The 14971-nt window shown below is 41.0% G+C and overlaps 4 protein-coding genes across 4 annotated transcripts; 2 read left to right on the top strand and 2 right to left on the bottom strand.

The window, feature by feature from the left end:
• Positions 1-922: 922 nt before the first annotated feature.
• On the top strand, positions 923-3564 carry TrAFT101_006423 (uncharacterized protein; the record flags this gene model as incomplete). Its single annotated transcript, XM_066127757.1, has 7 exons — positions 923-1785; positions 1839-2324; positions 2397-2559; positions 2620-2782; positions 2832-3073; positions 3134-3378; positions 3438-3564. The coding sequence occupies 7 exons, from the start codon at positions 923-925 to the stop codon at positions 3562-3564; spliced, it is 2289 nt and encodes a 762-aa protein (XP_065983870.1).
• A 207-nt stretch (positions 3565-3771) lies between these two features.
• TrAFT101_006422 (uncharacterized protein) lies at positions 3772-4723 on the bottom strand (the record flags this gene model as incomplete). The annotated part of the gene is made up of 5 exons (XM_066127756.1): positions 3772-3967; positions 4031-4207; positions 4257-4443; positions 4514-4587; positions 4641-4723. 5 exons carry the CDS (start codon positions 4721-4723, stop codon positions 3772-3774), a joined length of 717 nt encoding a protein of 238 aa, XP_065983869.1.
• Positions 4724-5789: 1066 nt separating this feature from the next.
• On the top strand, positions 5790-6714 carry TrAFT101_006421 (uncharacterized protein; the record flags this gene model as incomplete). The annotated part of the gene is made up of 5 exons (XM_066127755.1): positions 5790-5902; positions 5963-5995; positions 6055-6110; positions 6371-6388; positions 6455-6714. The coding sequence occupies 5 exons, from the start codon at positions 5790-5792 to the stop codon at positions 6712-6714; spliced, it is 480 nt and encodes a 159-aa protein (XP_065983868.1).
• Positions 6715-9485: 2771 nt separating this feature from the next.
• On the bottom strand, positions 9486-10815 carry TrAFT101_006420 (uncharacterized protein; the record flags this gene model as incomplete). Its single annotated transcript, XM_066127754.1, has 4 exons — positions 9486-9562; positions 9620-10444; positions 10494-10640; positions 10806-10815. The coding sequence occupies 4 exons, from the start codon at positions 10813-10815 to the stop codon at positions 9486-9488; spliced, it is 1059 nt and encodes a 352-aa protein (XP_065983867.1).
• Positions 10816-14971: the final 4156 nt, after the last annotated feature.

Below are 14971 nucleotides of genomic sequence, written 5' to 3'. Positions count from 1 at the left end.
GGCTGGCCTGGCATAGAAGACCCACATGTCGGATCTTCGGGACCTCCGAGTTCTCTGGATCCGAGCAGTTTGCAAAATTGTAACGCTCTTTGATAGGACCTGGACTTGGAAGAAAGCTCGATGTTTACGCTTCCTGGCTCATGTAGCTATAACAGCAGACAATCAAATGCAATATATCAGAGGCGAAATTCTTCACCTACCTAATGCTGACTTATTGATCCCGGCATCCGACTTGTCACGGCCTGGCATGTGTATCCACTATCATGCGGATCATGTGGTGTATTATTCTAGCTTATCTTCCCCGCTCCCAAGCTGCCTAGAATCAAATATTGATTAGACTAAAAGCGCCATCACTATACTATAAGGGTCTGAATTAGCTAACCTGTAATATATGTATAAATTCTGTAGAAGGTACCGGAAATGGTTTAAATGGTTTTTTCTTTTTTAAAAAAACTTTTTTTTTTATGAATGAATTGGCCTACCTTGAATTTAATATACTGATTTTATTGCCTTGTATTTATATAGTTTCGCCCGATCATGTGGATCGCCGATGCTCTGCATTGTATTTCAGTATGTACTTTGTATGATAATTTGGATTTGGTGATGAAATTACACGTAGCCTAGCGCACGGCCCACATCCATTCACCTAGGAGGATGCATTATTATGAAAGCCTAGATTTCATATGTTCTTATTAGTTTGGCGCTTAGACTTAGTCAGCTATGGATCTAGTGAGGAGTGACTGTCCAATAGTGTGGTGGCGTGCTTCTCGATTCTCTCATCTAGCCTACATGCAGTATGGGGTACATATCTCCGGCCCACGCACTCCATCCAGGTGGCACAGCTCGAGGCCTTCAATGCCTTCATTTGCCAATTCCTCGCCTTTTTCAATTTTTGAATGAAGAAACCAGATCGCTCAGCCTCATGTCAACCAGTCCATCCCCAGCGTCTGCAGTCTCATTCAAGCGGACACGCAAACGTCTCGACGGCAATTGTCGTTCGGATCGTCACGATCCGCAATATCAGAAACAGAGGTTGCAGCGCGCCACGTGGGCCTGTGAGAGATGCCGCATCAAAAAGCTCCGGTGTACAGGTGGTCATCCGTGCAGCTCCTGCCGACGAGCTGAGATTGAATGTGACTTTGGTGATAGAGGTGATCCCCAACAGAGTAGCTCAATTACCAATCAACGGCTCTCAAAACTCGAGAAGACCGTCACCGACTTGGTTACGGGGTTGAGCCATCTGACCTCTCCCCAGCAAACAGGTGCCCCCTTTCAGTCCTCGGCACGCCCATCATCGCCTTGCCCTGCTCCAGGACAGGTCTTTCCAGTTACATCGGCCGACTTGGCTAATGCCAGCCACCAGACCCCTGGACCCGAAGCGACGCCGAAAGTGCATGACACCCAAAGCCGATCGCTTTCTGTGGCACGAACCTCTTCGGCTCCGGCTTCATCCTTTGTGGGCGCCTTTGCCGTTACTCCGCCCTCTCAAAGTCAAGGCGGTATGGCGACGTCTGGATACACGCGCACATCTCCGCTTAAGCTCGGAGTGTCAGAGGGACTCGACTCTCGCTGGGAAGCTTTGCAACACAGTCCCGCGCCATTTCCCCCGTTAATGTCCCATCCGACTGTGTGGTCGGGAGAGCCAGCCAAAACCAGCCCGCAAGGCGATCCGACTGCCCAGTTGGCTCTGGGTATGACTCACTATAGAGCCAATGTTGGTTTACAGAGTGAGCCAGTGTCAGAAGGCATTGTTAGTGAGTTGGGAGCGAAGGCGCTTTTCGCTTTGTATGCCTCGGTAGCTCCTACATCAGATCATCAGAGACTCATAAATGCCCTAGGTTCTTCCAGAAATGTCATCCCACATTTCCACTTCTAGGCCCATTCAAGGACTGTGACAGCCATTTTGACCATATTCGATCATCGTCGCCGTTTCTTTTGACCGCAATTCTCACGATTGGGGCCCGGTACTATACTTTATATCGGGAGGTGCAATCTGCTATATCAAATCTACCAGTCGTGACCGTCAGTGCCCTGGAGGCCCTTGCTGATCTCGCCGGTGCACATCTCGGGTTTGTTCTTTGTCGTAAACAACACGAGTTGTCAGACGTGCAAGCTACGTTGCTTCTTTCCGTGTGGATCCCTCGGGGAAATGGCCAATCACCAGACCAATGGTTAATCACTGGCCTGTCTACTCGCTTGGCGTATCGCATCGGAGTACCTGACTCGTTTGGCCGCCCGGTCATTTCTCGCTTCTTAGCCTCAATCCACTTTGACTCCGGAGATGTCAACGAGGTGAATTGTATTTTGCCCCAGTGGCACACTTGGTTAATTCTTTACCAGTAATCTGCCATCTACTCTTGCTCGTCTTTCGGCCACTAACTAACCTCTATTTACAGGTACGACATATCCCTCAGTCTTGGATTTGGTCGTCCCCACGTAGCACCATTTACTCATGGGAACCCTCAGCAATATCTTGCCATCGCACGCAAACTGGGTTCGTTGGCCCAGGTCGATTTGACCGCTGCGACGTATGTGACCAGTCTAGCAGAACTTTCCGCTGTAAGCCTGTTCCCTCTCCCCGCTTTTACTTTTACTGAAGCAAGACCGTCTGGGCGGTAGATTGTAACAGATTTGGTTTCTGGACTACGCACAGCTCGCCTACAATCCACGCCCGGTCAAAATACAACCCAGCCTGTTAATATTGCATGGTCAAATATTTTGGCTCTTCTATCCGAACTGAATCCACGGTTGGACGAGTGGCAGCGTCAGTGGACATGGAGTGGTGAGTCTTGTAATTGTCTCACTCGAAATCGACACTTAACGATTTATAGGTTCGTACGATGCCATTGCGCTTGGCCAGTATGCCCACCTAGCTAAGATATACGGGGAACATGCGCGATTGTGCTTAAACTCGCTTTCTCTCAATCTCATCATGGCTGGTGGGGAACATGAGAGTCAGCAGAGTCATGTAGCGATATCTTGTTTAGCAAGGGCTTGCGAGGCAACCGTAACCCTTATACAGTATTACACCGAGCCCTCGGGTGCGGAGTCAGTCATTAGATATGGCATGGATGTGAGTGTCCACCGGCCAGTGTTGGTGTGTTCGCTAACAAGTGCTTGTCACCGTCTATAGTATCTCGTTCTCATATTGGGTCAAGCTGCAATGTTTTGCGTTCGGCTACTAGTCGCTCGACTTGAGCAGCCTCTGCCAATAGATCGACTCGTCTTGGCCCACTATCTCAAAAAGGCCGTCAACCTGTTGGAGTCTAATAACCTGTCCACGACCAATGTTTGCGGCTGGGTGGCCCAACTTAGTCGGGACCTCGCACGATATGCAGGAATTTCATTTGACACTGAAGTTGGTCCGGCCGATGCCAAGTACGTAATTGCGGCTCAGAGCTGATGCGTTTTGATCTTTGAGAGCTAATAAAATGCAGCTTGACAGTGATGGACCCTCCTCCCCAAGAGCTTGAATGGAACTTTGATATCTGTGCCTTACTGACCCAAAATATCCCGGCTGGAGAGACGGGGCTTGACCTAAGCCACTATTTTGACTTTCCATGATCTTTCTCTTCACCACCCTCAGGTATGTGGCCCTGGGATAGAGCAAACCGCAGTTAACCAGGGAGTCATTTATGGTGAGAGGATTAGGTATTATGTCTGGCTGAGTTACACGATTGACGCGTAAGAACTACGATATGAGCATGTATTGTATTGTATGCAATTCCCTGCAATAATTATATACCATTTACAATTCTGTAACTCGTGTTTTCAGACCTTTTCTACGTGAGAAATGTTTTCCTTTGGTTCAAAGGCCATCTCCTCGCGGTTCCCATGTATCTCGACGGCGTGCATTGCAAGGTCATTCAGTTTCTCGATGTGTCCATTTCGCTTGTCAAATATCACTGAGACTTCTTCGATGCTATGTACGAAAAGACGAGATAGAACGCAAGGATGGAGATGTATACTATACAGCTGCCCAAAGTCAGCATCTTCGCCCCCTTCAAATGGATACATCGGGCACACTCACTATTTCCATCCCATGGCTTGTAAAGCTACGGGATTCATAAACTGATTGAACGCGTTTGTGGCGGTCCCAACAGAAACAAAGATGGCGAGACCTTTTGTACGCAGGTTGAAAGGTAGAATCTCAGCCGTGTATGAGACCGGTAGCGGTGTCCAGGCGATGTCGTAAAAGCCGTAGTAGCTAAAGTATAGTGTCAGCTTCCCTGTCTACACTGTTGACTGTCACTCACAGAAACAAGAATGGGATAACGGCAATACTCAGTCCAGACTTCTTTGTTGTTGAAAATCCAGCCAAGAGCCCCGTCACAAAGCGGTAGGAAATGAGCATGCCAATAATAGAGATAAAGAAGAGAGGACGACGGCCAAAGCGCTCGACATTTATGGCAGCGCCAAATGCGATGACGAGGTTCCAGATTGCTATAATTACCCAAATTAGCCTCTACTCGTGGCCGCTGAAGGCCGCTGAGGATTTGAGATTCACACGCACCCAACCCAGCCGTAAGAAGTATGATTTGTCCCGGAGAGGTCACTCCAATAGAGCGAAGGACAGGCGTAAGATAACTGTCATGCAGAATGTCAACTAAATGGATTGATAACTGAGCAGTTGGACCTACTAGGAGATAATCCCGTTGCCGACCCAATTCGTCCCTATATAAAGAGATAAGAGAACAACTAGACGCCTTCGGTTCCCAACCATCCTGAAGAAGTCAAGGTAGGACGTATTATTATTTACGCGTTCTTCCTCGAGTACCGCTTCAATTTCGGTCATTTCCCACTGAACGAGAGGGTCATCGGTAACGCCGTTAGCTTAATACTTGGCATATCAGGGAGGCTTCTGCTAATCTGTTCTTTGCCTTGGCCGCGGGATCGGTCTTTGTCCTAGTGAAGTCTCCTTAACGCATAGAGCCCGAGGACTATACCCTTCGGGTAATTGAAGAACTCGTTCCAAGCGGCAACAGCCTGTAATCCGTAGAGGAGTCCCGCATCGTCTAAAATAATTTGATTAGGTGGATAATGCACGACACCATCGGCAATCTTTACTTACAACCCTACTCACATCTCTCAATATTCTATTACGGACTAAGAGATAGAGAGACTTAAGAGGTAATATACCACGAGACACAGCCCAAGACTAATCAAATTCTGTCAGGAGCCATGTTGAGAAGGAAGCTTTTTCCACAGTCGGACTTATACTTACCAGTGTGTGATGTTCACCTTCAGACAACTGTCCTTGTACTAGTGCTCTGCAGTACTGTCTAGTGTATGGTGTGAGACTGGTAAAGCCCACTGAGGTGATTAGCGCGGAAATGGGTATATTGCCAAAAGTAGATGCGTGGTCATGATTCCGGTTCTGATGGGAAATCACATCAGTCGAGACAGTTGCGGTCTATACTTATGACGATATAATCCCAATAGATTCCTCGAGGAAAGAGATGTGAAAGATGAAAATCCGGGGAATATATGGAAACCATGGGGTTGTAGCCAAAAAAAAAAAAAGTGGTCGGGGAACATCCGAAAGCACGCTAAGCCCATCATCATTTGACTGAGCCGGGGAATTTCCCCAACTAGTCTAGGAGCTTTGTATCTAAGGCGTTTGAAGAGCTCTATGCATTGTTTCTATACATCCAGCTTTTTGTCTTCATAGGTATTTCTTGTACTTATTGTTTGATTAATCTCTTTCCTCCTAGGATCTAACAACTTACAATACTGTAACCAACGCGTTGAACAAAGAAGGACCTTACAAAAACTGGAGACGACGCGCTATGGCGGACAAAGAAATGGAAGGGTCATTTTTGACTGCATCTATCGAGGATCTTGTCAATCGCATGTCCTTATCAGAAAAGATATCGCTGCTCAGAGGTGAGGACTGGTGGAGGTAAGTAAGAAAATATCCTCATCCTGCCCTCTGCTCTGGACCCGCTGATCAAATTTATAGGACCGTTGCCGTACCCAGACTCAACATTCCAAGGTATTTCGTCTTTCCTGACATAAAGTTTCTAAAGCAGTGTCGCTGAGACCTTATTCCAGCGTCAAGATCACGGATGGACCGAACGGTGCTCGAGGTCAATCCTTCTTCAAAATGAGTGAGTGACTAGCGCTGCGAATTCGTCCAAATTGCCCTAGCGAAGCTAGTCGGCAAGAAGAAGGACCTACTACGAAGAAGGTATCTGGGTCGGCTACCGTCATTTCAACGCGCCGGGGATTGAGCCGATGTACCCCTTCGGCCACGATCTCTCTTATACTACGTTTAAGTATTCCGAAATCACCGTTTCGCCCTTAACATCGCCTTCTCCCAACTCATGGCGCATTTTATGTTTCTGCCAAAGTAGCTAACATCGGCAAGGTGCCTGGTGCCCATTAGGTTCATTTCTATGCCCGCCCGCCGCCTCCGACCTCTAACTCCCTCATCCTGACGTAACTCTGCAAGCATTTACAAAGACAGCTGTACGTTTGCCTGGCGAATCTGGGACAGTTACTGTTGAAATGGACAAATGCAAGTGGTTTAGCCTGATGACTTCTATCAACGCTGACTGGTGGATAGTCGCCATCTCCCGCTGGGACGAACTTACCTCGACATGGAGAGCCAAGCCCGGAGAATGGCACGTCAAAATTGGAAGGGATGCACAAACCATGTGCGCTGAAGCGCCTTTCCATACCCCTACCGGTTTTGAGTGGGAGGGTCTCTAGCTACAAGAGAGTTGAATTCATTGTGCATACATCATAAAGACTTTTTAAAGCACAAGGCCAGAGAGCAAATGCCTCAGGGGAAATGGTTATATTATACGAAATGTAAATCCTTTTTCACGTATCAATTTCGTGCCATTACAAATAAATACAAAAATAATATTCAATTACGGTAAATAAAGTATCATTAAATCACAAGAAAGTATATGCAAATATGAAGCTCTCTACAGCTTCCCTGTAAATTTTAGAGCCCTTAAGCAACATGAACCGGAATTATCTTGTTATACAGAGATTAGCAACTCATGGGGAATCTCGGGAGCAATCATTTCGTGATAATGCAAGAATAGCCGGCATCCTGTCGCCTTCTTCAAGCAGGAGAATAAAACAGCCGAGGTTAACTATATTACGCCTAGCCAGGAGATATTAGCTACAGTAGAAGCCTCAGCATTGGGGACACTATTTAGAGAGATTAAGTGCCTCATCGAAGTCTTAACTAATAACAGAGAATCAATCGCAACTGAATTTACCCATAACGCATGTTTCTCGACCTTTCCATGTCTTATGTGGGTCCAAGAAAAGCATATGGTCTATGTTTCCGGAGTTAAGACTTTTCTCCAATCCGCCTTGCACGGGTATCACAAGATCGCTCGGTCTGCCTACTTAATCTGCCCCTATTAGTTATTTTTTCTGCCCAGTCATTAGACTTTGTTACCTCCCAGAAAAAGTAAACTCAAAAGCGTGCTTCACACAACACCATATCTCGACATGCAGCAAGGTTCGAAAGACCCTCGGGGCCTGGCGACGCTCGCTCAACAGCCTTGCAAATTATTGAAGATAAAGGTCGTATCGGCAACATGAGAGGAAAGGTGCGTAACGCATCGACATGCCTGTCTTACGTTAACCATCCTTTAGGTTTTCCTCATCACCATGTGCTCGTCAGGTATAGGCGTCGAGACTGCCCGAGCCGCAGCCTCCGCCGGAGCCAAGGTTTTCCTCACAGTGGGGTCGAGAGAAAGGCGAAGCAGCTTGCGCTTCCTTCCTTGAGCCAGGCCGTGTTGAATTGTTGCAGCTGGATACGAGCTCCCTTGCTTCTGTGCGCGCAGCGGCTGCTGAATTCTTACAAAAATCGCCCATTCTCAATGTGCTCATATGTAATGCTGGTGTTATGACAATTCCCCAGCGTGAAGAATCTGTTGATGGATTCGAAAAACAACTCTCAACTAATTATCTTGGCCATTTCTTACTTTTTTGGCTGCTTAAAAATGGGATGTTGGAAGCCTCGACACCGGAGTTCAAGTCTCGTCTTGTCAACGTGTCAAGTGCCAGTGACCACGCTTCATAGATTCAGTTTGAGGACTTCAATCTGATTCAGACTGGGGAGTATGAAGCGTGGAAAGCATATGGACAAAGCAAGCTTGCCCACATCTACATGTCGAACTATGTCGAGCGCAATTATGGAGCTCAAGGACTGCATGCCTTGAACTTGATGCCTGGTGGGATTCACACCAATTTACAACATGTGGTGGAAGAGGTCAAGCAGAGTTGGGAACAAACAAAGAGGCAACAGACTTCATGATGAGTCCAGAGCAAGGCGCAGCGACAACAATCTACGCCGCCATATCGCACTATTGGGAGGGAAAGTGAGGGAAATATTTGGAAGATTGTCATGTTGCCACGGAGGAACCGCTCATTCCACTTACCAAGGGGGTGAAAGGGTATGCTTATGATGAGACTAAGGAAGAAAAGCTATGGCAACGGACTCTCCAGATTTTGAAGCTCTAAGGGGATAATTAAGATATTTCAAGTTCTTCCCCATGAATACAACCATTGAGATAGGCGTAGTTACCTGTTCCAAGATACATAAATCAAAGCAACCAAGTGTAGATACAGCTGCCAGAGCAACTGGGCCCGGCCTGGGTGTCATCTCTAGACTCCGCCACGCGCTACCCGACTCTATGTCGCGGCGAGCTACAAATTATTGCGATATTTTAGTAGTGTTTGCTTCAGCCACTCTAGGGTTTTGCGAAATTGAAGTCACCGAGCTACATGCGCCTTGGAGTATCAAAAGTTCTTCTCGATGCTTAATAGTTGCATGCAGAAAGACGGACGGAAATATGGAGGAATTAGGATTAATGCAAATATTCCTTGTCATGATACAAGGAGGATTTGGTTTGATCGGTCAAATCTATGCCAAGTATTCCGAAGCCGAGTTCCAACGAGCTAGAAACCCATTCGGAGTCTCAGCTTCATGGGCATGACACGAACAAAAGTCTCTGTGCCGCTTCACAGTTCACCTGCCAGTCGTACGGCAGTCAGGCTTCTAGCGGATGCACAATGCTAGGACAGAGATCTAAGTTCTTTTGTATTTATGCGATGTACTTGATATAATGGCTGGGAAAATAATCTGAAATACTTGTATCGGGTATCTTGATCCTAAATTACGAATACTAAGCTATTTTAGGTATCTTTACCCGCTAAGCCACACGCCTCATGTATCCTGTCATGATAATAGTCGATTGATCCCCTGTAACTTTGGCCATTCGGCCTCCTGGAGCCGAAGACGGAGAATATGGCTGGCAGGGTGGGTATTCGGGCTGTCGGGGCTGGCGGGCTAACGGTTATCGGCGTTGAAAATGTTCATTAATGTCAATTCAACGATTATTGCAGCAGTACTCCGTACACACAACCTGGCACGGATCATATCACCACAATGAATTCCGCTGAATACTATCTAATAATTTTTGAATATATATCTGCAGATCTAAATTAGACGCCTAGAAGTGCTCTTTCCAAAACTTGAACTTAACAGCAGGGACTGTCGCCTGCTTACACGCGGTCCGAATATCGCGAGCTGTTAAAATCATTGTTAGCCATTGACTGCAAAGAATACCACTAAGAAGGACTTTACCGGCTCTCGTAGGTCCGCAAAAATACACACCAACCTCGGTTTGTACATTTGCCTCAAGCCCATCCAGATAAGTATTATCCAAGATCCCATCTCGCACGGTGTTGAACATCTTTGAAAAGTTGGGTCTTCCAAAATTCGTCTCGGATTTCAGCTTGGTTAAGGGGTCGACGCGGGCGCCGACACTATTTAGAATGACATTTTGGGTTGTGTTGGCATCCAGCTTCTGTGTCAAGTATATGTGAGTTCTGAGAAACTCGTGAGCCGACTTCCGGGGAGCATGTGACGGCTCGGAGCTCTGTTCTTCGAGTGAACTTAGAAGAGAATGGAACCATTCGAAAGATGTGGTGCCCTTGCACACCCAGATAAACTCCACTCGTCTCAGGCGCATGGATGTACTTCGTTCCTCGCGTAGGTGCCAGATGCTCTTGAGAATTGAAGCCCACGGCGTCACGCCGATACCCGTGCCGATCAAAATGGCAATCTCTTTGTCAAAGACGTCCTCGGCCGGGGCCCCATATGGGCCGTCAATTCTCAGAGACGGCATCTGCTGGCCATTTTGCAAAATGACCTCGTAAATGGCTGATGGATCCATAGCGCTATCCTCGTATAGTTTTTCCTGAGCTGGGCCCGCACCAACAGCATCGCCGAGCGCCTTGGTGAAATCTCCGATCTGTCGTATATGCACAGACACGTATGGATCGTATGGACAGGAGGTTATGGTAAAGGGGTGCCACTGGTACTTAGAAATAGATGGGATTTGTAGAAAAAGCCACTGTCCAGGCTTGTACTTGAACGACGGCTTTAAAAACTGAACCTCTACCACATCTTTGGCAAGTTAGCATGGAGAGGTTGACCTCGGGCCGCATATTCTTACCGGATGGATGCCTAATTATTCGGGCAATCTTGGTCTCACGCCTTGCTCGGATCTCACGATAGAGGCGCTCGATGAGATAAAGACCGCCAGTGATAAGTTCCCAGCGCCAGCCTAGGTATCCCAAACAGTGATCTGTGTAGCTTTGGCCTGCGAATGGAGAAAAGGCCTCAGCTGAGTCGCGAACAAAGCATCCAACCGTATGCGTGTACAAGGCTAGAAAAAAAGGAATGAAGAGATGATGCATATACCAGAAGGTCTCGAATGACTGTTGTCGGATCCGGGCATGGGCAGTTGTATACATTAGCAACATACAAAAAAGCATGATATGGCCTGTGATGCCGCCGGCCTGTGTATAGTGGATTTGAATGGCCCTGAGGGGTCGAATTTGCGTTTTCTCAATATTGTAGAAACTTTTGCGTTGTTAGTTTTATAGTTTATCAAACATTGGGGTCCGTAGGTATTCTCTTTTCCCGATAGGTAATCCCTGGAAATGTGACACTCACTTAATATAGTGTCCTCCAGTGTGTATCACAGTGAATATCAGCATAGCATACGCAAGTTGTCTGTGAAACCAAATATTTTCATCTAAAGGCAGCCATCTGATCTTAGGACGAATCCATCTCATGATTGTACGACAGACTGGTAGGAGAATAAGAGTTGTGTCCCAGCTTAACACTAGCCCTGCACCGCGAGAAATCCATATTGAAAAGTTGAGTGTCGTATTGAGGGGCGCCAGTCGAGGTTCGGAGACCTGCTTCCACCTGATAATACTATTAGATTTTTGCTCTGAATAAAGTTCTCCCAGGCGCTTAAAATGCCCAGTATGTCTAGACTTTACCATCCGTAAGCAAAGACAGCAAAGTGTGAACCCCAAAAAAGGATATGGAAGGCAATCTTTGAGGCAGTGAGTTGTTTCTTCAGTAGTGACGAATAGGTCAACTGCTCTTCCATATTGTTGAATATCACTTCACCCCCGCTGCCGGCGAGTGTATCTGAGCAGTATTGTATATCTGTGCTCTGAGAAACACCTAGACAATGGATTAATTTATAATCTTGCGATTCAATATTCAACCTCTCAACAGGTGCCAGCCTATAGTATGTCGATTGAAGATACTCGACAGAAAATAATCAACCAAGAAAAATGAGTGGTAGAATGCCGCGCAGAGGAATATTTTATAGGGATGGAGGAAGATATTAGTCGCTTGTATTGGGACAGAAAACTTGGCTCTTTCTGGGAAAATCCCTGACGAACTGAAACGTCCCTGATGGAGAACAGGGAGAAAAACTCGTCGATGAAGCAGTGGATTAGAGAGCTAATACCATGATTGGATTTGGCACACGTCTCAGGTGACATACTGACAATTAGTAGCCAATCGGTCAATGCCCTCAGCCAGACACCCCCCGGTTGTATAGAACCGCCTGTTTCTGTTGCGAGTGGGGAGCGAGCCTTTCATTACCAACTGAAGCACATTCACAGCCGGATGGTTTAATAATATCTCAAGATTACAGCAGCACCTCAAGCTCCTCGATCCCCTAAAGTCATCTTGCAGCTGACTCCTACCTCTCTTTCTGCATTCCTATGAATATAAGGAGCAGTCTTACTTCTACCTGCCCCTTCCAGGGAGCTAAAATTACTTTTATTCCTAAACCAGGTAACTAGAAAAAGAATATGTTATATATAAAAGCTGTAGATTAATTTCTTTTCTCTTTTACATTAAAAAAGAATTTAAAAAGCTACATACCTATAGGGTTTCTTTTGTATACTAAAGTATAAATTTTATTAAAATAATACTTTAACTTTTTAAATAATTTATAATTAATTTAATAGCTTACTTTATATATAATATTCTAGTAGTTTTATTTAAAAGTTTAATTATATTTTTATTTTAGCTTTTCTTATACTTTGCTTTAATCCTTTATTATTTAATTATAACAATCTGTTATACTGTTAAGCCAAACAGGGCAAAAGATTAAGCCAATAACCACTATTATAGCAGTTACTGTAACAGAACCAGCTGCTTTATAAAGGATCTATCTGTTACAGTAAACCAGGTTGTAATATTAATATTATCTAATACAAAATATTATTTATAACCCAAGCGTGCTATTTAATTATACTAATATTATTAAATACTAAAATATCTTTATAACCTTTCTAAGTAAATACCTCAATAAGCTTCTGCCTTTCTAAATCTATATCCCTGCTACAGCACCTAGATTTGTTTAAAGCCTTTTATATAACTTAAAAAAGAAAGAATACCAAGGCTATCCTGTAAAATTTTATATTATCTTATATAAAATATTTAATACTATATAATATTTAAATAAATAGCTTAAAGATTTACTAAAAATCAATTTTACTTTAAGGGGCTTGCTTATATATTATTATCTTTTAGTATATTAGGCCTGGATAATTGGTAATAGGAAAGATAAACAATAAAGTTAAATTAATTATATTAAAAGGTTTTAGTTATCTAGGTAAGAAGTCAAGAGGCAGGACTGTTTATATATAAAAAATCTATTATATTTATATAGCTAGATTAAACTAGTGGTTTTTTATTTAATACTTTTACTTAAGCTAATTATAAAGTAATAATATAAATAAAGTTTTTATACTTTTTTTTAATTTACTTTTTATTATAGTTTTTAATAATTAAAAAGTTAAAATAAAAATAAATATAAAGTAGGTTTAATAATAAAGGTATAGGGTAGGTTAATTAAAGTCTTAGGCTTTTACTTAAGTTAGTAAGTAATTTAAATTACTAAATTTTACTTTAACTTTAATTACTTTTTTAAACTTATAAAAAGCCTTGGCTAGGAATAGTTTAATTATTTTATTTATTATTTTATTAATTAAAAAAATATAAAAAAGTATAATTTTTTTATTTTAATTTTTTCTTAGATTTAATAATATTAAATATTAATATATTTAATATAATTATAATATTTTAAATTTTTAATAAAAAACTAAGCTTTTTTAATTAATATACTTTATTTATTTATTTATTTATTTATTTATTTATTTATTTATTTATTTATTTATTTATTTATTTATTTATTTATTTTATAGTTTATTTTAAGTATAGCAATAAGTAGTTTTTATAATATATATATATAAATATTATTTTAATTAAAAATTATTTTTTTAGTAGTTTATAGTTATTTATAATAAATTTTATTATTATATAAACTAGGTTTTTTATATTATTTACTTTTTTAAAAATTAAAAAATATATTATTTTTATTAATTAATATACTTTTATAAAAATAGTATTATATAATATTTTAATAACTAGCTTTTTTAATAATAGTAATTTAATAATAAAGTTAAATAAAATAAATTTTTATAGGTATTATAGTATAAGCAGTAGTTATAATTTTGTATATAGTTTATGCCTAAAGCTTTTAGGTTATTAGCAGGTATTATATTTAAAGACTATATTAATTACTTTATTTTTTAGTTTTAAAAATTAATAATACTATCTATAGAGTTTATAAATAATATTAATTTTTTAATAAGCAGCAATAATTATATTTTAATATATATCTTATATTACTTTAACTATTACAAACTAACTATATAAGATCCCTCTAGTATATACCTCTAGGTAAACTATAAACAAGATAACTAATTAAATTAAAGGAAATATATTCTTAGTAAGATATATATTTACTTATAAAATAAAACTCTAACTTTAAAGAAGTATTTTTATTAAGTATAATATAACTTATATAAATAATAACTATAAAATAATTTACTATAAAAAAAACCTTTAATTAAAAAAATATAAATAATAATAAAGCTGCTAAGTTAATAAAAAATATATATAAGTTAAATAAAATTTTTATAAATAAGCTTAATAATAAAAAATCTATTAAAAAGAATATAAAAGTATTTATTAAATAATAACCTGTAACGATCTGTTATACTGTTAAGCCAAACAGGGCAAAAAGATTAGGCTAATAACCACTATTGTAGCAGTTACTATAACGGAACCAGCTGCCTATAAGGGTTTTGCAGTTATGGTACACCAGGTTGTAACATAACCTTTACTTATATTTAATAGCAAGATTAATAAACTTTATTTTTTTTAAACTTAACTTAAGGCTTACTTTAATAATTTTAAAACTACTTTTAATATAAAATATAAAAAAACTTCTTTTATAGCCTTTTGCCTTAAAGAAACTGCTTTTAAATAGTTTTATTTTATATAAAATACTTACTTTAATAATTTAAAAAAACCTTTATTAATTTAAATTTAAAAAGTTTTTAATAGCTTTAAATAATTTAAAAAAAAATTTATTAAAGTATTTAAAAATATTAAAGAAATTTAAATAGTTAAAAATAAACTTATAAATATTTATTAAAAAAAAATATTTTAATTATATTATAAAATTTAAAAACTTAGCCTATAGAGTTAAATAAAAACAGCCTGCTTTTATTAAATAATTTTATAATAAACTTAAAAAAAATATTA

Source organism: Trichoderma asperellum, chromosome 4 (assembly GCF_020647865.1).
Source record: "Trichoderma asperellum chromosome 4, complete sequence".
NCBI classification, from domain to species: Eukaryota; Fungi; Ascomycota; class Sordariomycetes; order Hypocreales; family Hypocreaceae; genus Trichoderma; species Trichoderma asperellum.
This window is presented reverse-complemented; position numbering and strand designations above follow the sequence as displayed.